The sequence below is a fragment of the Macaca thibetana genome, chromosome 7, assembly GCF_024542745.1.
Source record: "Macaca thibetana thibetana isolate TM-01 chromosome 7, ASM2454274v1, whole genome shotgun sequence".
NCBI lineage: Eukaryota > Metazoa > Chordata > Mammalia > Primates > Cercopithecidae > Macaca > Macaca thibetana.
Window position 1 is genome coordinate 5,325,401 of NC_065584.1, and position 24,437 is coordinate 5,349,837.

The following is a 24,437-nucleotide window of genomic DNA, read 5'->3' on the forward strand; positions in this document are numbered from 1 at the left end:
GCGTGGTAGCGCACAACTGTAATCTCAGTTGCTCTGGAGGCTGAGGCAAGAGAATCACTTGAACCCGGGAGGCAGTGGTTGCATGCAGTGAGCCAAGATCGTGTCATTGCATTCCAGCCTGGGCAACAAAGTCAGACTCCGTCTCAAAAAAAAAAAAAAAAAAAAGGTGCACTGAGATTACCCTAAGTAGACACGTGGATGTAACTTACAGATAATATCCTGTGCCAATTTACTTCAGTCCTCCTCTGTGAGCCTTAATTAAACATTACTGTTACACACTGGCAATGGTGGACTGAGCACACCAGTTTAAGCAACCGCAGACCAAAAAAAGGACCTTGGATCCACCTACTTTGTGGTAAGGGTTTCTCACTTGCCTTACCCACTGGTTTTCTCTGTCAATCATGTACTTGACAGCAGGGAAAATGTGTGCTGCTCTGCGGGCGCCGTGTCTCAGCAGTATCAGGGGGAGTGGCAGGCAGACATCAATGTCTGTGGGCAGAACAGCAGCGGTGCTGGCCTTCACTTCCCATCGGTGTCTACTGTGGCTGCCAGCCACTGGCAGAGGCTTACACCCATGCTCTCTAAGCCTCAACATGACTTTGCAAGATATGTTTTTTGTGTGAATAGGTAATACATTAATAATTCACATGAAAGTATACAGTAGAAAGCCTCACTCACATTCTTCTCCTCCATTCCAGCCCCTCTGTCCTGAGTCACTGTACTAGCTTCTCATCTCTCTCTCCAGAGTGTCTTTGTGTGTGTACAAGGCAACTACGAATACGCATTTATCCACTCTTTTTCACACCAAAGGAAGCATACTATGCACTGTCTCACCTCTGCTTTCTCATTCTCATTCCATATCTTTTTGAGACAGGGTCTCGCTCTGTCACCGAGGCTGGAGTGCAGTGGTGCAATCACAGCTCACTGCAGCCTTGACCTCCCAGGCTGAAGCAATCCTCCCACCTTGGCCTCCTGAGTAGCTGGTGCTACAGGTGAGTGTCACCACACCCGGCTGATTAAAAATATTTCCTTTTTTTTGTAAATACAGGGTGTTGCTATGTTGTCCAGGCTGGTCGCAAACTCCTGGCTTCGGAAGCAAAGCAATCCTCCTGCCTTGGCTTCTCAAAGTGCTGGGATTAAGGGCATGAGCCACCATGCCCAGCCTCCTAGTGTATTTGTACATCAGTCTGTATGCGCACAAAGACAGCACACTCACTCTTCTCCAAGGCTGCAGAGTATTCCACTGTTTGATAAACTGTGGTTTACTGTGGAAGTGCCCCCTGATGGACATCTATGTAGCAATGAATGCCCTTGCACACACGCACTTCTCACATGTGTGAGTAATGCACCTACAGGATAAACTCCCAGTGGAGTAACTGAGCCAAAAGATCCACACATTTATGATTTTTACAGATGTCAGCAAATTGCCTCGCATGGAAAATGGAAATGCCATCGTGCCTATCTCCCTACAGGAAGGTAGGGATTGTTGCCATATTATCCATGAGAAAATAGAAACTTACACAGGTCAAGAAACTTGGCCGAAGTCCCATCCACCCACCCATCCACCAACCATCCATCCATCCATCCAGTATTGAGTGCATACCATATGCCAGGCACTGATACAACATAAATTAAAACAGGCATCTTTCCCTCATGAAATTGAGGCTCAAGTGGGAAGAGAAGACAAGTGGAATGTATGTGATCTGATGATGATAAGTGCTGTGGAGAAAAACCAACCAGGGAGAGAAGAGAAAGTGCTGGGGAGGAGGGGACTTTAGTGATTTCAATGTTGAACAGGACGGCCAAGAAAGGCCTCTTCCTCTGCTGGTGGTGGACAACGGAGCAAGACAGAAGGACAGAAAGCAAATATCAGGCTGACAGGATGTTTGGGGAGGTGTACCCCCACAGAGAACAACTTCAAGGGCTCCGAGGTGGAGAGACACAGCAGAAGCAGTGCCAGGGGAACAGATGGGCCCATCAGACCCCAGCGCGAGCATGCTTCTCCTGCTCCACAGACACACATCACCTGGCTCCGAAGACCAGCCTGCAGGGCCACTCGCAAGCGTTCTCACGAACAGGGCACCAGCCTGTCTCAGACCCCAGGCCAGCGTGGGAAGCACAGTCATTGAACTTACATGACTCTGGCTTATTTGGATTGGGTTTAACAAAAGAGGAAGAGAACAGAATGCATTTTTCTCCTGTTTTTCAAATTAAGAAAAAGAAATACCTAGAACATTTAATATGAGAATAAAAATTATGCAGTCCAGTTTCTGCACTATAAGGTATATTTTTTAGAAAAAAGTCTAGTTATAAAATCTTAGTCAGCGCTCAATGTTAAGTAATGGAATTCCCCGTTGAGCTTGAATTCTCCAATGTCAATGGGGCCTTGATCTGGATGAGGATGTTGAAAAATACCCAAGGCAGAACTCTCGTCCCTCTGGAGGGATGGGGTTTCGGGGGTGGGCAGAGAGGTAGGAGTGGCAGGAGTACCAGGGGCCATGCTCCAAGGAAAAGCCCAGCCAATGCAGCAGGCCAAGGGGGTGGGGTCCCAGGCCATGTGTGGCATCTGTCCCGGCTGCAGCACATGAGCAGGGAGGGGGATTTGGTCTGGAGTTGTGGGCTGGGACTCAGGCTGTGGCTGTGAAGTCTGAAGCTAAAGGGCTTTGGCTGGGACCCTGACGCTTGCACTGCCCAGTCCCGCAGCACTGGTCTCAAGTGGAATGTGCTGTCAGTGTAAACATACACAGGGTTCTAAAACTGTGGTATGAAAAAAAGAATGTCAATGATCTCATTTATAGTTTTTATACTGGTTATACACTGAAATAGTATTTTGGATATATAGATATAATAAAATATTTTCTTAAAATTAATTTCACCTCGTTTTACTTTTTTAATGTGATAATTAGAAAATTTAAACTTGCACACGTGGCTGGCACTGTATTTCTACTGGAGATGCTGCTGCAGACGGTGGAGGCACAGACAGTTTCTAGAAAGGGAAGTGGCAGAATAACATGAAATCCCCCAGCAGTAGGTGCAGAATGCAAGGTGGGCTGGGGGTGATGAGGAGGCTATGACAGTTAGGAGGCTATGACAGTTAGGAGGCTATGACAACTGCCCATGTCATGGGCAAAGAGGTCTTAAACTTGACCAGGGGCAGTGTGGCAGAATGTGGCTGGGTGGTGGGCAAGATGGAAAGCGGGGGTGTGTAAAGACCTCTGGTTTTGCCCAGTGTGCAGCTAGAAAGGTCTGCAGCTAATAAATATGACCACAAATGTCACAGAAATTGGCTGCGAAGAGTAACATCCTCAGATCTCCAAGGAGGATAACTTGAGCCCAGGTCAAGGCTGCAGTGAGTTATGATCACACCACTGTACTCCAGCCTGGGTGACAGAACGAGACTCTGTCTCTGAAATAAATAAATAAATAAATAAATAAATAAATAAATAACTCCAAGGAAGCAGGTGCAGCGGAGGAAGAGCGTGTGAAACTCTGGGAAAAACCTCCATACAGGCCAGGCGCGGTGGCTCACACTTGTAATCCCAGTACTTTGGGAGGCCAGGGCGGGGGCGGATCACAAGGTCAGGAGATCGAGACCATCCTGGCTAACACGGTAAAACCCCGTCTCTACTAAAAACACAAAAAATCAGCTGGGCGTGGTGGCGGGCGCCTGTAGTCCCAGCTACTTGGGAGATTGAGGCAGGAGAATGGCAGGAACCCGGGAGGCGGAGGTTTGCAGTAAGCCGAGATAGCGCCACTGCACTCCAGCCTGGGTGACAGAGTGAGACTCCATCTCAAAAACAAACAAACAAACAGACAGACAGACAAACAAACAAAAACACACCTCCGTACAGGGCACAGGACAAAAACTAGGAAAGCAGAAGGAAAATCCAAGCAAACAACCCAGAAGTGCCATGAGGAGAGCAGGCAGAAGAGGAAGGAGCTGCCATAGGGGCCAGAGCCTCAAAGGACAGGCCTCTGAGACTGGAGGAAGCTGAGCCCAAGAGGGATGGAGTGTGCAGGGAGGGGGTGGTCCTTAGGAGAGAGCACAGGGAAGCAGGGTTGGGCAGAGAAGGTGCTGAGAGCAAAGGGACACCGTAGGGGAGGAGGGTGCAGGGCAGGTGCCTGGTGGAGGAAGGTGAGATCCAGGAGAGGGGGACGGGGAGGGACCTGCTCCCTGGGCCGGAAAGGAGGAGCTGGGGAACAGAGACAGGCAGAGGCAGGAAGGCTCTGGTGGGAAGCAGTGGAGGAGAGCAGCAGTCCCAGTCGCAGCCCCTCCAGGGCAGGGATACGCTGAGTGACGGGCAGGGCAGATGCTCAGCGAGGAGAGGGAGGGAAGGCAGGGGAAGTAACAGAGGTGCTGGCAAAGCAGCTGGCCTGGCCACAGGGCTCTCCAATAGTGTCCAACTCCAAAACGTTCCAAGGCCCATTCTTAATAACCACTTTCATAAAAACGAAAAACCCAAAATGCAAATAAACCTTAAAAGCAAAACAAAATATGGACACATTTCTGTGTACATCAAGACACCTGCTCTGGGCCAGTGCTCTGTGGAGATACAGGCTCCATGTCTCCACCAAACGCTCAGCGTGGCCCTCCCCATACTTCCAGCTCTGCAAGGCAAACGGACCGCGCCACTTCAGAAATGAATACAAAGAAAAATCACACAAACAACGAAAACACTACCATCCCAAATGCCATCAACAGACAAGATTTTCTAAACACACTAGACTAGTTAAAATGAAACAAGAATAAAAATAAGTCTATAACCACATCAAAGTGTCATTTTGTGAAAGCAACTCACACTGATGCTTTCTAAGGCACTTCTTTTTCTTTTTCATTACTATCAATATGATAAGCAAAAAACAAAAATTAGTTTGGGGGTGAGTGGATCTGCATTTCAAAATGCGGATATAAATTTATAACAAAAATACTGAGACAATTCAAAAACCACAGCAGCTGCTAGAAAAGCTGTAATGCAACCACAAGCAAAAATGGCAACTAGAGGCTCTGATTATGTAAAGGCATTTGAAGAGGGCTCAGGAAGTATTAGGAAAGGGTATTTCAAAGCCACGTTAAGAGGGGATCGGATGTCATTTTATCTCTGTTCAAGCTTTAAGGAGTAGATCATTACGGGCTCATTTCCTTCCTTCGATTAGAAAAGCAACAGAAACAAAACTAACAAACTGTGCAGACCATTCCTTTGTATCAGAATAGACAGAACACTGCTCAGCTTTACCCCACGCCTGGGAGGCACCTGCAGCTGACAGGATGGGCCACCCAGCCTGGGCTGGCAGCAGTGTCCCTCCACACCCCAGGAGTCAGGGCCATCTCCTCTTCAGCATCCCTTCAGTAAGACTGGATCTAAATGCCACAAGGAGACGTGAGGCCTACCCAGTGTGTCTGCCTCAGCCTCACAGCCTGCGAGAGGAGAAGGGCAACAGCAGAGGGTATCGTGTCAGTAACGAAAGAAGCCAAATGCCAAGTTCTTTAACATTTTATATTTCAGCCAACAATTAACACAAACTTGAAAATCCTTTAAAGTTACTATTCTGTGAATACACTCCAAAATCAGGATTTTTACAAAGACAACAAGGTTGCATTCATCACCATATAGGAACTGTCCCTTTGTAATTCTTCCTCCCCAAATATATAACCACTAGTTACAAAAAGCAAACTTCAAAACAGGGCAGAGTGAACACAACACACACAAACACACACACACACACTCCACAGAAAAATTAAAAAAGTAAACTCCTCATCCCTCCGGGGTGCTTCACCACAGCGGGCTGAATGTGACTGGTGACTCTCCTCTGCGGGCAGCTCTGATGACGACGACACACTCCACGATCTGGGAGCTTGTCAGATGAACCGTGCGCCAAGATACTTTCAATAATGGCCCATTAGACATTTTCAAGGGCATCATACGTACAGAATGCTACAAACAGAAACCCAAAATCTACTCTGGAAGACTGGGGAAAGCAGAGACTTCAGGGAGCTGGGGACGATTTCCTGAGAGGGGCAAGAAAGGACTGGGCATTCAACTTTCTTCGGGTCTTGAACAGATGCACCAGCAAGGACCTCCAGTGTGACAGGGGACAGTCCCAGGGAGCGGGAAGAGGGCAGGGCCTGCCCATGCTCACTGGGCTGACCTGATCAGCGGCCAGATGTGGAGGTGGAAGGCGTGAGCCCTATGGTGTCCCCTCATTGAAAACAATCATAGACTGAAAGTCAACAGTGAGCATCACGGTTTAGAGGTGATGCTTTCCTACCTTCTTTGTACTTCTCTATTTCCCAATTTTTCTATCAACAAGCACTTTAAATGCACACAATTTTTAATTGATGGGGAAAATCACCTTTTAAAATATACTTGTTCCCAGATGGGAATTTTTCATCTATGTTCATCTCAGGTGGATTTCTGAAATTTATAATTCCATTCCATTCATCTGTCCATCCCAACATTTATTATATTTTCATGTACCAGGCACCAGAAAGGAGGCAAAGGCCAGAGTAACTGATGCTGGGGATTTGCTGTGTGCAGGTGTGTGCACATGTGGTAACACGTGGGTCTGAGAGGTGTTCTGGTGAGGAAGACTGAAAGGCCACATTGCTGTCATTGTGACCAGCGGGCCAACCCTCGGCCTCACACATGTTGAGTCTCTGCCTGGGTCGCCATGCTCCTACCATCTTGTCCCAGAAAATTAATTATTTATCTTTCAAAACTGTTGGTATCTCACCTCCCACGGAAGCCTTTCCTTCCAACACCACTCCTCCCGGCAAAGGAAGCCTCTGAGTTTCTCTCAACCTCCACGTTGCTGAGCACGCACCAAGGCTGGCTCTTCAGGCCCTTCACAAACACCCTGCCTGAACTCACTCATGAGCCTCATCACAGACCTCTCAGGTGGGTGCTGTTCCCACCCATTTTCCAACCCAGGCGGAGAGGTGAGACCCTCATCGTCCTGCAAGCAGAAAGTGGCAGAGCTGGTGTCTGAGCCCTCAGCATTCTGGGCTGTGAAGTTGTAAATGTCGTAGTAATTAACCGTGTGTTAAGTGCCCCTTTGAAAACAGTAGCTGAGATGGCCAGAATCTTGGAGTATAATCAGGCCTCAGTCCCAGGCCTTCTTTGTTCTTGTCATCATCTCTCCGAAGACTCTTTCATCTAATCTCAAGGATGTGATTACTATTTCTATGCTGACAAATGCCAAATTGTGACCCCTAGTTTAGTGCTCCAGATCCATACATCCCACTATCTACAGGTCTCTCAAACTTAGCAAGTACAGACCAGAACCTCTGATCTTCCCCTCCATTCCCTGACAACTGCTCCTTTCCCAGTCTTATCCAACACAGCAAGAGACACCCAGAAATCTGATGTATTAATACATCTCTCCAATTCAGTCTCCAAAAAGCAGCCAGGGTACCTTTCAAAAACACCAATCTGCCTGCCTTGTGCACCTGCTCCCTTCTGAGGAATCCCATACTTCAGGCTAAGAAACAAATCTGGATCAGGCCCTAAGTGATGTGGCCCTCCACTCTCACGCCCTTACTTCATGCCACCTTCCCCAGGTAAACTGTCCTTCTTTCAGTTTCCTTGGTCTCAAGGGCCCTCATCAGCTATTCCTTTTGCAGGAATGCTCCATCTCCAGATCCTTACCTGGTTGGCCTTCTTCTCACATGAGGCTCAGCTTAAAACACACCACTTCCTGCGAGATGTCCTCTGCCTCCCAGTTTAAAGTAGACCTCTGTGTTGGCCAGGCGTGGTGGCTCATGCCTATAATTCCAGCACTTTGGGAAGCTGAGGTGGGTGGATCACTTGAAGCCAGGAGTTCCAGACCAGCCTGGCCAACATGGTGAAATCCCGTCTCTACTAAAAATACAAAAATTAGTCAGGCGTGGTGGCCTGTAATCCCAGCTACTTGGGTGGGTGAGGCACAAGAATAGCTTGAACCCAGGAGGTGAAGGCTGCAGTGAGCCAAGACTGCGCCACTGCACTCCAGCCTGGGTGACAGAGTAAGACTCTGTCTCATAAATAAATAAAGTAGACCCCTGTGATTCTCTCCCTTTCTCAGGCCTGCTCTCTTGCCTCTGACATCACAGAGTGTCACCATCTGTGGTCACCAGTGTGTCTGGGTGGTGCTATCACCTCTCTTCCCTCCTGAGGGGCCATAGGAAGGCAGGTTTTGCTGCTGCCGCAGACCCAGTGCTGGGCATGTGGCAGGAAGTCAGGTCCTGAATGAATGAAACAATGGCCACAACTCCAGTTCAAGCCCTCAGCTCTCACCTGGACAGTTACTAGAGCCTCCTCACTGGTCTTGCTACCTTCATCCTGTCTGTCTTCATTCCAATCCGCCTTCCACAAGTGCTGACAAGAGTTCTAAAAACACAGTTGATCCTGTCACTCCCTTGATTAAAAGGCCAAAGGCTCCCCCACATCCTCCAGTGTCAGCTCCAAATTTCTTCACGTGACATGAAAGGGCTTTTATAGTACAAGCTGCTTCCAATTGATCTTTCCAGCTTCGAACCCTGCCACTCCAAGTCCCACACTGTGATGTGGCCAAGCTGTTCCTGGACGTTCTTTCACATGCCCAGTTGTTCCTCCAGCTCTGAAGGCCTTCCTTACCCTCCTCTAACGACTATGTACCCTTTAAGACCCAGATCAAATGTCACTTTCTGAAAGCATTTCTTGGAACTCCCCCAGTGAACTTAACATTTTTAAAAACCTTATGTTATGTGATGCATACTGAAGAATTCCTGCGGCAGCTACCCCTTGGTATTTTGTTCATATCGCTATGCTGACACACGCCCAGTACTCTCTGTCCATCCTTACTAAACTGTGAGCTCCCAGAAGGGCAAGAGCTGATCTGGCAACCATGCATGGTAGGGCCTGTAACCAATAAGAGTTTCTGGATTAATTCTGGTTCCAATTCTGTCATCAACTTGCGACCTGATCTGGACAATTCACTTACGTGCTCTTTGACCATTTCCTCATCTGTAAAATGGGTATAACTGCCCACCCTCCCCATAGAGGCCACAGGTAAAAGTGCCTTGAAACCTGTAAATCTCACACCATAGCAAAGCACGACACGATGACTACTCCACCACCATTCCTGGCACTCTCTAAGGAACAAACCTCCAGTGACTCTTGCTCTTAGACATTCTGACCAAAATCTGATAAAAATGTATCCACACGGCCAGAGAATTTCCTTACTATGAAGGGCAATCAATTTCAGCCTCAAGCTGTAAATGCCAAGCTGGCATTAAACCACACACAGTCCTAGCATTCTAAATAGCAATTTTTCAAATAAAATGTAAAATGAGTATGAGAAAACTCATGCTTAAATCATGAAGAATGAGGAGCTGCCTTCCAGCCTGCAACTCCCAGTCACCAGGGCAGCGACAGTTCTGGCTGACGCAGCCTGGGTGCTCCCAGAGCCCTGAAACTCTGGGGACGTGTGGTCTCCAACTCCCTGCCCTCCCCCTGCCACGACACACAAAACTTTCTTGTTCTCTAAGCGGCATTCTGTACCATCCTCGGCCAGGGCTGCCTCCGGGTCTTGTTTACTAACAGCCCTGTACATGGCTCCAATCCCTGCCCCCTCAATCACACTCTCCCTTACCTAAACAATAAAAACCCACAATGATTCCAAATTCACAATTTCTCCTAACAGTGCACAGGAGGCCAATTTTGTGTGCTGCTCCCGCAACCCAGCACCAAAAAAATAATCACCCAGCTACTCAGAAATCACTTCCTCAGATGATACTAACAAAACATCTAGGTAAATAAAATATTTTCTGCTTCACTTTTTTTTAATGCAAAATGGGATTAAATACTTTTCCTCTACAGTGTGTCAGTCCAGATGGCAAGTTTTATTTCCAGTCAACTCAGAGGAAACTAGAAGAGACGGCATGGTTCCTAAGATCTTATCAAACCCACTGGCGAGGTCAGACAGGAGCACCCTGGGTGGACGCTGATTTGCATGGATAGCAAGCACCACGACTGCAGAAGAATCCAAATTTTAACTGCCATTTATTTGTCAATTTGAACTTTCTTCCCCAAACTAAATTATTTCTTAAAAACCATATTCTATAATGTGTTTTTGTTCCAAGTTAATGATGTTCAAACCATGCAACAATGCAAAAGGGAGGGGGTCCTACATAGCCTGACCCTTGCACCTCAGCGGCAAGGTCCCAAGTAGAGACTGGAACCCAGGGTTTCTAACTCAGCAAGCCTACCTTATCTTTCCCACTTGGTAGAAAAGTCATACTGAAACAGAGGAGGAAGAACATTAAATATGAAATAGCAATACTTGAGGCTGAAAGATGCTCCAACAGCTTTAAAAAATATAATCTACTTGGCAATTTCTATATGCCACATTTAACAGCCCTGACATGTTCCTGAACAGACAGCTCAGATATCTCAGGCTCTTTCCAGAATGAAATTGAAGATACTAGAAACCCCAGTACATACTACAACACTGGCAAAAGCTATGTCATGTGACCAAACTTTAAGTGCCAGAATTTCTAACTATGTCAAAGGTGAGTTTACAGCAACTATTTTCAAGAGCAAGTGAAGTACTCCTTAGCCAAATAACTGTCAAACACACATACAGAAGCTTTAGCTACAATTTAAGCAGCCTAAGGAAATGTCATCAAGTTCTTTGATCTGCATGAAATGTTCTGGTGATGTAAACCAACTTTGGAATTCTATATTTTCTTATTTAAATTATAAATACCGAGTTACAGTACTGTCCCTATCTCCATTATAGAAGAGTTTTAAAACAACTGTTATAGACACCTGAGCATGCTCCATAAAAATGCACAAAACAGTTACCCCAAGGAAGAACAGGTAAGGTCAACAAATTTATCCACCACATTTAAACTTGGGCATACTAGGTAGGAGGGCTGGGCGAATAAAAACTGGGCTTAGCCTGAAGTGCAAAATAAGGCCCACTAACCTCGGTGAGAATGTATCAACTCTTAAAGGGATTCTTAACAGCTAAGACGGGGTGCTACTTACTTCCTCATTAAAAAGTTTGCTAGTTTCTTTTTTGATTGGGTCTATAAGCTGGACTTGGCCTGCGGAAAAGCCCACTAGGAGAGAGACACTTTCTGCTGTGGCTGTTAGGTGGTTGAAGTCATGACAAGTAGGCTGTGTTCCTTTGTATATCCTTTTATCTATTGGTTTACTCAAGTCAGCAGCCTGGAGGAGAAAGAGAAAAATACATACAGTAAACAGCACATTGAGATGAGAAATCTAAGTTATGCTATTTTATACTCCATTATGATGTTTAATCTTAAAAACGAAGTTATTTAAAATATTTTTTCAGTTGTGACAACATTCATCTAACATTTTATAAAAGCACTTTCACATACCTTAGCCAATTCGATATTATTAGACTATCTATAATATGTTTATAACTGTTACTTTCACAACTTATTCTCCTTCAAGTACATGTAACAAAGACTCCTGGACTTCAGCAGGAAATATCCTTGAGATACTAAATTCAGTATTTTCAAAATGCATTTCAAGCAGTGTCTAACAGAGTGACCACATAACAAGCTCAGCTTTCAATGTATCTACAGCACCTAAATGCCCACTGGCCAGTTACCTGCAGCCCAGTGGTTCTCAAAGTGTAGTCCCCAAACCAGAAGCAGCAGCAGCAGCACGTGGGAACTTAGAAATGGAAAAATCTCAAACCTCACCCCAGACTAAATGAATCAGAAACTATGGGAGTAGGGCCAGCAAGCCTTAGTTTAAAGAGCCTTCCAGGTGATTCTGATGCCCACTCAAGTCTAAGACCCACTGCTGGAGCCCACTCTGTACAGGTGGCTCCCTTCCTGGGTCAAAATCCCTCTTCTGGATTAGGTTTCAGGGAACATTCACTTATTGAGGCCATAAGCAAAGAGCTTTACATGCATTGTCCTTAATCCTAACAGTAATGCTCCAGAGTGGACAATATCTTACCCATTTTACAGATGAGAAAACAAGTTTAGGGAAGTTAAATAACTTGACCAACGTCACCATACCTACCTAGTAAGTGGCAGGACTGGATTTGGAACCCAGATCTGTTTGGCCATTAAGGGGATGGGGAGAGAGAGTCAAGAGCAAATGATTTCTCACTTGGGTGAACAGTGATTTTTCAATGTGCCCTCCCCACTTTCAAGAAGGATTCTTTTCTTCATGAGAAATGTCATGTGGCATCCCAATATGCTGGGCTTTTACTGGTGAAATAAGGGAAACCCACCCCCTCCCACTCTTATCTGGAAATCTCCGGTGGAGACAACTAACCCTGAAGCAGAACTCGGCCCTCAAGACACCCAGTTCACCCTGTGTGGCCCTCTGGGGCTCCCGGCTCTAGTTCTCTACTGACCGCCCCTCAGGTTCTGAAGATTTCTTTCTTCCAAAGAGGCCTGTGACATTGAACCAAGTATTCTAATGTTTGACTTTCCAATAACAAATATAAATACTGAATAGAAAGAGGACCTCAAAATTACAGGCGTCTTTGAGCAAACTCAAAACCTTGCACATGTGGAAGTCTGGACCTGAGCGGTAACAAGTAGCTCTGGGAGCCCCAGGGCAAAGGAATGAGGGTGCATGCCATGCGGACACTCTCCCAGCCTCACCTCAGTTAAAACGGAGATGAGAATCTCTGTTCTACCAACCTCATGGGATTGTCTGGAGGATGAAATAAGAGAATATATACATGAAAGAGCCTTGAAAAGTGTAATACAAAGCACGATACAAAACAAAAGGGAGTCCTGACTTTGGAGCGAGGAGAAAAGGGGCCAGCGGAGGGGAGCCGCTGCTGTGCAGCAAGGCGGGCTGAAGGCAGCTCTGCCGAGTGCTGCGAGAGTGAGCAGCGGGGCCCAGGACGATGGCCACGGACAGGCCGTCTGAGGAAGGCAGCTTCTGAGCAGGCTCGGATGGCAGGAAAAGAGAAACCTGGCCTGAGAGAACACCACACGCCATCCATCTCAGAACGAGGAAGACACCCACCAAAAAAAAAACAAAAAACCAACAAATATAAAATAAGATATAACTGGCAGCCAGAGAACAAAAATCCAATTTGAAATACAAACAATTAAGTTACACATAATTACGGTATCAGTATATTCAACTCTTGAGACTTATTTTTTTTTTTTTAGTTTGCTTAGGAAAAATAAAAAATCAGCTAGGTGTGGCGGTGCACGCCTGTGGTCCTAGTTATTCAGGAGGCTGAGGTGGGAAGACTGCTTGAGCCCAGGAGTTCAAGGTGACAGTTAACTAGGATTGCACCACTGCACTCCAGGCTAGATGACACAGCAAGACAAAACGACAACTACCACACTTAGGGAACTTTCCCCTAAAAGAATATACCTAAAATTATGCACTGAAATACACAAATCAAGTCAAAGGCCAGACAGAAATTAACATAGAAAACAGTCTAATATAAATTAAAGAATAGGTAATGTTTCTCAGAAACAACAGAGGAAGTAAAAGCACCTATTTTTCTAAGTACTGCCACCAGTTTAGGGTTAGACTCAGGGACCCCCTCACAACTACATTGGCTTCAGTTATTGTTATGTTTTTACATCCCTGCCTCCCAATATGGAATTTTACTGAAAAGATGGAAGCATTTTAAATGAGAAGATATTATGTTTACTCTTAAATCAGGTAAAATGGGCCAGGCATGGTGGCTCATGCCTGTAATCCCAGCACTTTGGGAAGTTGAGGAGGGAGGATCACCTGAGGTCAGGAGTTCAAGACCAGCCTGACCAATATGATGAAACCCCATCTCTACTAAAAATACAAAAATTAGCCGGGTGTGGTGGCAGGCGCCTGTAATCCCAGCTACTCGGAAGGCTGAGACAGGAGAATCGCTTGACCCTGGGGGGGCGGATGTTGCAGTGAGCCGAGATCACACCACTGCACTCCAGCCTGGGTAACAGAGCAAGACTCCGTCTCAAAAAAAAAAAAAAAAAGTAAAAAATCAGGTAAATATTCTAAAAATACCCTGTTTATTCTACTAATTTGCTTAACAAACTTTCTTCCTAGGTCACTGCTCTTGAAGTGTACCAGTCCAGGACTAGTTTATTAGTCTGCAGTCAAATGCACTGCCTGTAGTACAGAAATTGAGAATAAGAGTTTAGAAACTTTTATGGCAACTGACAAATTTTACATCTGTTGAATCTAATGATAAAAAGTCAGAGTTTGTATTCTGCATGTTTCTTTCAGTTTCTTTTCCTATTAATTCTTTTTATTTTTACAAAAGTATCAATCCACATAGACTAAAATTTTTTTAAAGTTGGTCTGTCAACACTAGTGTGAGTGGCACTGTCCAGAAGACACAAAAGTTGACCTGGCTGGCCCCAAGGAACACTTAGAATCTCTCTCACCTAAGGTCACTCCTCCCTCCCCAATCCCTCTCCAGCGGCACTGACCAAACTGGAACAGCAGAAGTCCAGCCAGGCAATATGTCACCTTTACCAAGTAAGAACTACCAAGAAATCTGAAGTGACTGCTAGGTTATGTGCCCATAAAAAAAAATTGTATTTCTGAAAAATCTATGGACTCCACTCTTGGGCCTGAGCTTTTTGGAGCCCCACCTCAGATAGAGAAAGGCCAGGTCTCCCAGTGCCTGCCATCATGTCCAAGCACATCCATCTCCCACTCACCGGTCCTCTTTCCATTCATCGCTGAGTTCTAACTCAGTTTCCATTGATATGTGACCATCGTATTTCCTCCTCCTCTGGGAGGCGGGGGATGGGGTGTCGGGGCCAACATGCACTCTGAGCTCACACACCTTTTTAGGAGCAGAAGTAACCACCCGAGCCAGCTATTCCTCTTCCCATGGGGTCATCAACCCCTGGCAGATGGCTTCCCAGGCAGGGGCGGTCTGGTAGAGAGAGAAAGAGCCCAGACCAGGCAAGCCTAAGTTCAAATCCTGCCTTCCCTCTTGGTAGCCAAGTGGCCTTGGGCAAAGTGCAAGTTTCCTCTCACTAAGCCTAGGAGATGAAAGGCCCCTCTCCTGCACGGCAATGGTGAGGCCTGCAGACAACAGAAAGCACAGAGCACACAGAAGTATTTGGGTAGCTACCATTATTCATTCATTCCAGCTACATCTTATCTCTAATCAAAATGTCTCCTAATGTCTTTTTCCTTTTTTTTTATTTTTTTATTTTTTTTATTTTTTATTTTTTTGAGATAGAGTCTTGCTGTGTTGCCAAGGCTGGAGTGCATTGGCATGACTTCAGCTCACCGCAACCTCCACTTTCAGGGTTCAAGCAATTCTTGTGCCTCAACCTCCTCAGCAGCTGGGATTACAGGCATGCACCAACATGCCCAGCTAATTTTTGTATTTTCAGTAGAGACAGGGTTTCACCATGTTGCCCATGCTGGTCTCGGTCTCCTGACCTCAAGTGATCCGCCCGCCTCAGCCTCCCAAAGTGCTGGGATTACAGGTGTGAGCCACTGGGCCTGGCCTGTGGCCTCCTAATTTCTATCAAGTCAAAGTAGGAAAAAGTACCTAGCACCCCTGCCCTCCAGGGTTCACCCCCATCCTCCCCAACAGCAATATCACCTTCTGTCTAGTCAATACTTTCTTTTTTTTTTTTTTAAAGACAGAATTCCATTCTTGTTGCCCAGGCTGGAGTGCAATGGTGTGATCTCGACTCACTGTAACCTCTGCCTCCGGGTTCAAGTGTCTCCTGCCGTGGCCTCCTGAGTAGCTGGGATTAAAGGAGCCTGCCACCACACCTGGCTAATTTTTTGTTTTGTTGTTGTTGTTGTTTGGTATTTTTAGTAGAGACAGGGTTTCACCATGTTGGCCAGGCTGGTCTCAAACTCCTGACCTCAGGTGATCCAACTGCCTTGGCCTCCCAAAGTGCTGGGATTACAAGCGTGAGCCACCGCGTTTGGCCTAGTCAACACTTTCTATGTGCCAGGCCTGCACCAGGAACTTTACACTCATCATCCAATCCAGTCCTAGTCACCCCTCAAAGCTGGTACTAATGTTTCCACATTACACTGATGAGGGACCTGGAAGGAAGTTCCGGGTCACGAGGTTGTGCTCTTATCAGCTCTACACAATCTTGCCTCTCCACCCTTCACTGGCCCTCCACACAACTCATGAGCACTGGCCTGAGCATACATCCCCTCTTTCTTGGCTTCATTAAGTCACCCTCTTGGTAGGGACAGTCTCCTCTGCCTGCCTCCCCAGGAATCTTGACCGTCAGTTCAAGTCCCACCACCCACAGCAAGGATTTTCCCAACAATTCTCAAGTACTTAATTCGTTCCACAACATTTAATATTTAATCACTTACATGACTTCAGAATTGTTTTATGTCTGTTATAATCAATTCAAATAACAAAAACTCTTTTAAGGAGAACTTTATTAAACAGTTACCACTGTATAGTTCCATAAAATTAGTTTTTTTCAGCTTTCGAATAGACTCTACAGACTTTGGGATTTCAAAAAATGGTTTGCATCCTATTACCAATTAACTAAGTTCTTCAACATAAGTTTTTTTCCACTCAGATTCTGACAGATAAATATGAATTTATAGAAGAACCGATTTATTAAACATTCTTATCCATTTTAAGAATCGGGTATTTGGTCTCCAGCCCCAGCTGAGTATCCAGCCTGCCACAGATGCTAAGTATTTGTAGCATATATTAAACCACAACTGTTTCTTTTTTCTATGGAAAGTTTAAATTTTATCATTATGCTCACGAGTATGCATAAGGAGTTACTGATTACAAATAATTTGACAGTCTCATCATACTTACTAAGTTCTCAACTTAATAGAAAAATTTTAAGTGACAGTTTTAAAATTCCTGCTAAAGAAACAACTAGTTATCAAAGCCTTGATCAGTAAGTAGACATTTTTAAATGTAATACTTCTCTTTTCCTTCGACTTTTTCTTTTTCTTCATTACTATCATTATTATTGAGACAAGGTCTCACTCTATTACGCTAGGGTGCAATGGTGAGATCTCGGTTCACTGCGACCTCTGCCTCCTGGGTTCAAGTGATTCTCCTGCCTCAGCCTCCCGAGTAGCTGGGATTACAGGTACGTGCCACCACGCCCAGCTAATTTTTGTATTTTTTGTAGAGACGGGGTTTCATCATGTTAACCAGGCTGGTCTCGAACTGACATCAAGTGATCTGCCTGCCTTGGCCTCCCAAAGTGGTGGGATTACAGGCGTGAGCCATCACACCTGGCCTTCCTTAGACTTTTCATTCTTAAAATATCTGGAATTTTTTTTTTTTTTTTGGTAAACATGGTCTTGCTCTGTTGCCCAGACTGGAGTACAGCGATGCAAATACAGCTCACTGCAGCCTCAACCTCCTGGGCTCAATTGATCCTCCTGCCTCAGCCTCTCAAGTAGCTGGGACACAGGTGTGTGCCACCATGCCTAACTAATTTTTCTGGAATACTACTACTGAAATTCAGAGTCAGCTGGGTTAGTTCAGCAAGGCACTAATGAGCCTATAGGTCCTTGAGGAATTTCTGTCCAGTACCACAAAGGGTCTGCAAAAGAAACCCTCCAGTTCCAGTTCATGCCTTCACCACAGCCCTGCCTGCTCACTCTTCCCTTGGGAATGCTGCTGAGTGGACAGAAATGTGGAGGAAGGACTTGAACCTGCGAGGGGCTATTCCGCCAAAGGCAAAGAGCTTGCAGCCTGGTTCCCACCAACTTAGTGGGCCTCAGTAGGGCTTTGGGAAGCCTGTGGCATCACGGGCAACAGCCACATCACATCACATGGGCCTGGTAAAGTTTTACTTGATAAAACTCTTGAGTGCCCAGAAGCATCTGAGGTGGTATGAAAAATATCTCAGAGCTCTTTTGAAAAATGTGTGTCAAATTATAATCTTAGATATAATTTTAAATGAATCAGGTGGAGACAGTGTAGGTAATAAAGGTAGTTTTATTTTCCCTAAATTTCACATCCCCACCTGAGAATCACCTAAGAGAGAACTGGTCTTGCAGAGTCTTGCCAGAAAAGTAAAAGATCCTTTTACTGGCATAGCTAATAGCTACCAAATGCCTAATGCAGGCAGACCAGAAACTCACCTGGCCTACACCCAAAGCACTCTCTACCTCTCTACCTCCTCAGTCCACTCCTCCCATCCTTAAGCCCCACTCCAACCAGCCTTATACTTGGCGCTCTGTTGGGTCCCCAGCCTGGCACCCCTGCCCAAAGGACAGCTTCAGGGCCCTCATCCAGCCTGGGTTTCCCCAGCCTAGCTCAGCCTCTCTAGCTCTGCGCCAGTCTCCTTCCACCCATTTCTAATCCCATGCAATCTGCCTACACTTTGCAGATGCATCTTCGGGAAGCCTTAGGTCACTCCCCGACTCCACCATTGCCACAGCTCTGCAGGGCCTACAGCTTAGCACTCACAGGCTGCCCAATGTGGCCTTATCACCCCCGTCCCTCCACACACATTACCCCAAAGAACCCTGGCTGCTGCCTGTGCTTCTGACACCTTGCCTTTCCTGCCATTCCTTCTTTTACCCAGAAAACATCCCCTACCCTCATATTCACAAAAGCAGAGATGTCATGTCCCCCGGGCCCCCCTAGCCTATGTGACATTCTTCCAGTCCCCTTCACTGATGCCTAGCACTATGTGCCACACTTATTAGCTGCAATATGTTAACTATATTCCATATATTGTGAAAGTCCAGCTCCTTTTAAAAACAAGAAAGAAGCCAGGAGGCTGCTGAGTCACTGACAGCCTGAATGAATTAATCTAAACTAGCTGGAGCAGTCTGAGCAGCATCAAAGGTTGCCATAAGCCATTTTGAAAATCAGAAGAGAACGACTGTAGTGCTACCATTCCTCTTGACCACATCTCAGACAACCAAAACAGGGACCAAAAGTGACCAAGAAATTACTTCCAACAGCCACAAAGGATCACCCACTAGAAAAGAAGTGGAACAACTAGGGGCCTATCTTAAAACTTCAGATCCAAAATAAACCACATAGGAAAGACTGTTCCACGGGTTTTTTTGGTGCAACTTTTTTTTTTTTTTTTTTTTTGAGACGGAGTCTCACTTTGTCGCCCAGGCTGGAGTGCAGTGGCGCCATCATGGCTCACCGCAAGCTCCGCCTCCAGGGTTGACGCCATTCTCCTGCCTCGGCCTCCCAAGTAGCTGGGACTACAGGCACCTGCCACCACACCTGGCTAATTTTTGTATTTTTAGTAGAGAGGGGGTTTCACCGTGTTAGCCAGGATGGTCTCAATCTCCTGACCTCGTGATCCGCCTGCCTCGGCCTCCCAAAGTGCTGGGATTACAGGTGTGAGCCACCGTGCCCGGCCCTTGGTGGAACTTTTAACCTAGTCAGGCTTGGAGCTGCTAGTGCCTGTTAGGGATTGCTTAGTCCACACTCCAGGGCCTGGGGCTGGACCACATCTGCTTGTCATCCTGGTGAAACCTGGGTGGGGGGTCGGGGGGAGACACTGAAGATGAAGAGAGACCTTGGCCACTCAGAGCTGATACTCACCTTTTGAACAAAGTTCAACTATTTAACCAAAATTTTCTTCAACATAATGGGAAACAACTGGGTGGATCTAATGGCAAAAATACCACACAGTGATTTTCAAACATCTTCAACTGCCCACACTTCAGTGTAGGTGAACAGTTTAATGTTCAAGTAACAATCAGCTGCAGAGTACCACACAGATGCCAATTCCACAGTCCCACCGCTGCCCTTGAAGGGGCAACAAAACCAGGTTTATCTTATGGAAACACCCACACAATCCATGCTCCTCCTGATCTCTTCAATTCAATAGTTACAACCAAAATATCTGAACAGTTGGCATTAACAATATGTAAAGAGCCTAACACTTGTTTAAAATATATGTATGTCAGAAACGTAAGAAGTCAGTTAGGCCTGGGTCACCTATGCCCACAGATAAAACAAACTGTACAGTTTCAAGTGTTTCATTTCAAAAAGGACAAGAATTTATCTGTTATTCACCTCCCTGTCTCCAACATCTAATAGAGGGCCTGGCACACAGAAGGTTATCATTGAATATCTGTCACAGAAAGGAAACAATTCTGAAAATGGAGGGAAAGAATAGTAAAGTGATAGAAACCAAGAGACCTACAGCCAAATGTATATAAAAGCAAACATACAATCTTTTTTTTTTTTTTTTTTTTTTTTTTTTTTTGAGACGGAGTCTCGTTCTGTCACCCAGGCTGGAGTGCAGTGGCGCAATCTTGATAATTATTTTGCTGACCAAAATGCTAACAATAAATGCCTTCTTGGGTGTCCATCCATGAAAGCAAATAGTCTCCATCAGTAAATACTAGTACATCACTACACTTTACAAAGCACCTCCATGCATCAGTTTTTTGAAACCTCGCTACAAACCTATGCAGTAGGTACAACTGTCACCCCCATTTTATAAACAAGAAAACAGAATCAGCCACCCAGAGGAACCTACTGGTAGAGTCTAGCCATCAAAATTCCAGCCCATGCACCTTCTACTGCACCGCCTTCTACTGCTGGGGTGTTGCAGCAGATATGTGAGGTGGCACCTAGTTCTACAGTTCTATCACTGTGTGACTCCATGTTCCTAGGCTTGTTGAAGTGGGACTCAAATATTCCATCCTCTCTCAGCGTGGCCCAGATTCCAGATCTACTTCTTCTTTTCAATCATTTGCCTCACAGCATTATTTTATTAAAGTGAAATAATATAAGTCCCAGGAGAATCCCTGGCACTTAAAAGGCACTCAGAAAACATTAGTTTCCTTCTGAATACATAAGGACTTGCTACTTATCATACAGGCTTTGAAAATTCTCATCATTCATTAATACCTTCAAAGAAATAGACATAAGGAAAACAGAAATGTTTCTTTCTGACCTAAATTTCCTGGAGAAGGACACCAGCAGTGGAAGCCCACTTTCAGCAGGTTTTCCTTCCAATATAATCTTCCGAAACAAAACAGTAGCTTCTCTTTCTTAGTTTCCATTCCTCCCCTTCATTCTCAAACATACTAATACAGCCCACACTCGCTTGGCATTCCAAACCAATCCCCTTCACTAAAGACCAACCGTTGGTGTGTTGTCTCTAGTGCGCTTCTGATGGGCTCTGACCTGGAATGAGCCCTGGCCACCCACATTCAAGGGGCTGTGTTTAGCCACAGCAAGGCTTTGGGAGGCGGCACAGAGAACTAGACAGAGGGGAGGCAGGCAGGACAACGAGTCAAACGTCAGCAAATAGCAAGATGTAAGATGTGTGGAACATCACCTTCATGTCATCCCAAAATGAAAAGAGACACACAGTTACAAAGTATGTAACGTGTGTTAAGTAAAAATTTCACAAGGACAATCTCTGGAATTGCTTGCTGCTCATCAGACAGCTTCTCCCAGGGGCCAGCAAAAGCCCCTCCTTTGGAGCTCTGCATTGGGTGGGGAGAGGGTGGCCACCAGCGGAAAGCAGGAACAAGCACAGGGCGGACATTCTGTGGCAGCATCTTCCCTGGCCTAGCACCCTCAGTCAAGCATCTGCTAAAATAACAAGCTTTTGTTGTTCTCACATGTCACTTTTTCCTAAGGCAGCCTATCATTTAGAAACTGCCAGCTATTAAAATCTACTTCTCTTCCTTCACAGTAGCTTCTTAAAGATGAACTTAAAAACGGCTACACTGCAACATCTTTACCAGCTCTTCATTCTCTGATGCTGTACTCCACGTACGGTTAGATCTCCTATCGTGAGGCAAGTCACCACAAATGGCTGTTGTGAAGCTTCCTTAGGCTAATGAAATACTGATTTCTTCATTAAAGAAAAGCTATGAATAAACATCAAGCTAAATTCAATTTGCACACATCCTAACACTAGATCTCATCATATTAAAATGCTGACATATTCAAATGACCTATTTTTATTGAACCCTTCTGTTAAATATGCATAGGAATACGCATTCCCATTCCAAAGGGAATACCAGTATCTCACACTAACGAAAAGACAAGATGCATTCATTTCTGCAAAAGATGATTTCAAATTCTTAGAACAAAAATTTTTAAACAGTGATAGGAGGGAGAATTCTATGCCTTTCTGAAAGTGTTGAGACAACACTGGTAAATTAAAGAGCATTACAGAGCAGAGAGTGATTCCTATGTGCTGCCTAACTACTATACTGTTGTTGTTCTAACCTTTGGACCATCCATGGGCTCATTATATTCAGCAGAGCACATAAGTGATTTTAAATTTCCAATTCAAGTTGCTGAGTAACATAAGCAATAATCGGTAGAAAAGCTCCCATCCTAAGTGAAAAAGGCCCTAAGTCCCCAGTTGTGCAGAGGGTCTACAAACTTCCATTTCCTCATCCTACAGAGAAACTGAGGTCCAGGAAGAGGTGGTGATCTGCCCAAAATTCACAATGCTTACGACTTCACCTTTGACCATATCTAGCTGTTACTCCCTTTTCAATCACCCAACTTCAGCTAGAATAAGCTACTGAATCTGTAATGTATAAAATTTCAATAAACGACACATGCACCAGTAATTTTACATCAAACGACAGCATTTTGGACATAGTGCACTGTTGTGTTTCAAACAGGAAGCAAAAGAGTTAGAGTGAGAGAACATTTATCTTAAACATTAATGAAGATCAGCTACAAAAACAAGTGGCCAAAATGCTTGACTTGGCTTCTGTAATTCAAATAATCTCTGATCCAACCAGGCATCAGCTGAAGAATACAGCCTCAAATCAGTTCGGGTAACAGAGAGCTGATCTAAATACTAGTGTGAGGAAAAGCTTTGATCTCGCCTTCATCGGAAGTTCAACAGCATTCGTTCATCACTGCAACTACTCACTTGGCATTTGTGCTGTTAGTCATTCATCATATATGTCTAATATCCTCAAATAACCTAAAAATATGTTTAGGCCATAACTTTCTTTTTTTTTTCTTTTTTCTTTTTCTTTCAGATGGAGTCTCACTCTGTCGCCCAGGCTGGAGTGCAGTGGCGCCATCTCAGCTCCCTGCAACCTCCACCTCCCAGGCTCAAGTGATTATCCTGCCTCAGCCTCCCAAGTAGCCAGGATTACAGGTATGCACCACCACACTTTGCTAATTTTTATATTTTTAGTAGAGACAGGGTTTCACCATGTTGCCCAGACCGGTCTTGAACTCCTAACCTCAAGTGATCTGACCACTTCGGCCTCCCAAAGTACTGGGATTACAGGCATGAGCCATTGCACCCGGCCTGTTTATTTTTTAAAGGGCCGGGCATGGCGGCTCATGCCTGTAATCCCAGCACTTTAGGGGGTCAAAGCAGGAGGATAAATTGAGTCCAGAAGTTCAAGACCAGCCTGGGCAACATAGTGAGAACTTGTCTCTACAAAAAAATTTTTAAAATGAAAGAAAAAAAAAGTTAGATTTTTTTTAACTAGATTAAATACAAGAAAAAGACCTTCATAAGTCAAGAAATCAACCATAAAGAATACTTACACATCTGTCAAGGAACAGCCTGTGTTCAAATACAAACTTCTTTCACTATGTTTTCAAGGCCAGCATGGAAAACATAAGACCCAAACTCTTTTTTTTTTTTTTTTTTTTTTTTTTTTTTTTTGAGACGGAGTCTCGCTCTGTCGCCCAGGCTGGAGTGCAGTGGCTGGATCTCAGCTCACTGCAAGCTCCGCCTCCCGCGTTTACGCCATTCTCCTGCCTCAGCCTCCCGAGTAGCTGGGACTACAGGCGCCCGCCACCTCGCCCGGATAGTTTTTTGTATTTTTTTTAGTAGAGACGGGGTTTCACCGTGTTAGCCAGGATGGTCTCGATCTCCTGACCTCGTGATCCACCCGTCTCGGCCTCCCAAAGTGCTGGGATTACAGGCTTGAGCCACCGCGCCCGGCCGACCCAAACTCTTAAAAAAAAGAATACAGGATGCCAGGGACAGTGGCTTGTGCCTGTAATCCTCCCACTTTGGGAGACCGACTTGGGAGGATTGATTGAAGGCAGGAGTTTGAGACCAGCCTGGCCGACATAGCAAAAAAGATAAAAATTTCTATTGAAAAAAGTTTCTTTAAATACAGAAGAAAAGACATGATGTTTGGGATTTGCTTTAATATAATCCAATGGGAATAAGATAATACATGAAATAAAACTTACCATACGTCATTAACTGTTGAAGCTGGGAGACAGGTATATGAAAGTTCTTTATACTATTTTCTCTACTTCTGTATAAACTGGGAAATTTCTATAACTAAAATTTCTATAGCTAAATTTCTACACTAAAAGTACAGGCCGGCCACAGTGGCTCACGCCTGTAATCCCAGCGCTTTGGGAGGCCAAGGTAGGGTGGATCACTTGAGTCCAGGAGTTCGAAACCAGCCTGGGCAACATGGTAAAATGTCTCTATTAAAATATATATATATATATAATATATATGGAATTTTAAAAAGTCTAATTCTGTTTGGGCCATATATTTATTTACATGTACATATTTG

At 45.1% G+C, this 24,437-nt stretch overlaps 1 protein-coding gene across 19 annotated transcripts in view; it reads right to left on the minus strand.

Moving 5' to 3' along the window:
- Positions 1-24,437, minus strand: part of WDR20 (WD repeat domain 20) — an 89,255-nt gene that overhangs the window by 18,391 nt on the left and 46,427 nt on the right. For 6 of the 19 annotated variants that reach the window (XM_050796704.1, XM_050796694.1, XM_050796693.1 and 3 more), the window contains exon 2: positions 11,010-11,192. The exons of 4 other annotated variants lie outside the window; for them this stretch is intronic. In XM_050796704.1, coding sequence (XP_050652661.1) covers positions 11,010-11,192 — 183 coding nt within the window. 9 more of the 19 variants (XM_050796690.1, XM_050796692.1, XM_050796689.1 and 6 more) reach the window with 6 other exon arrangements.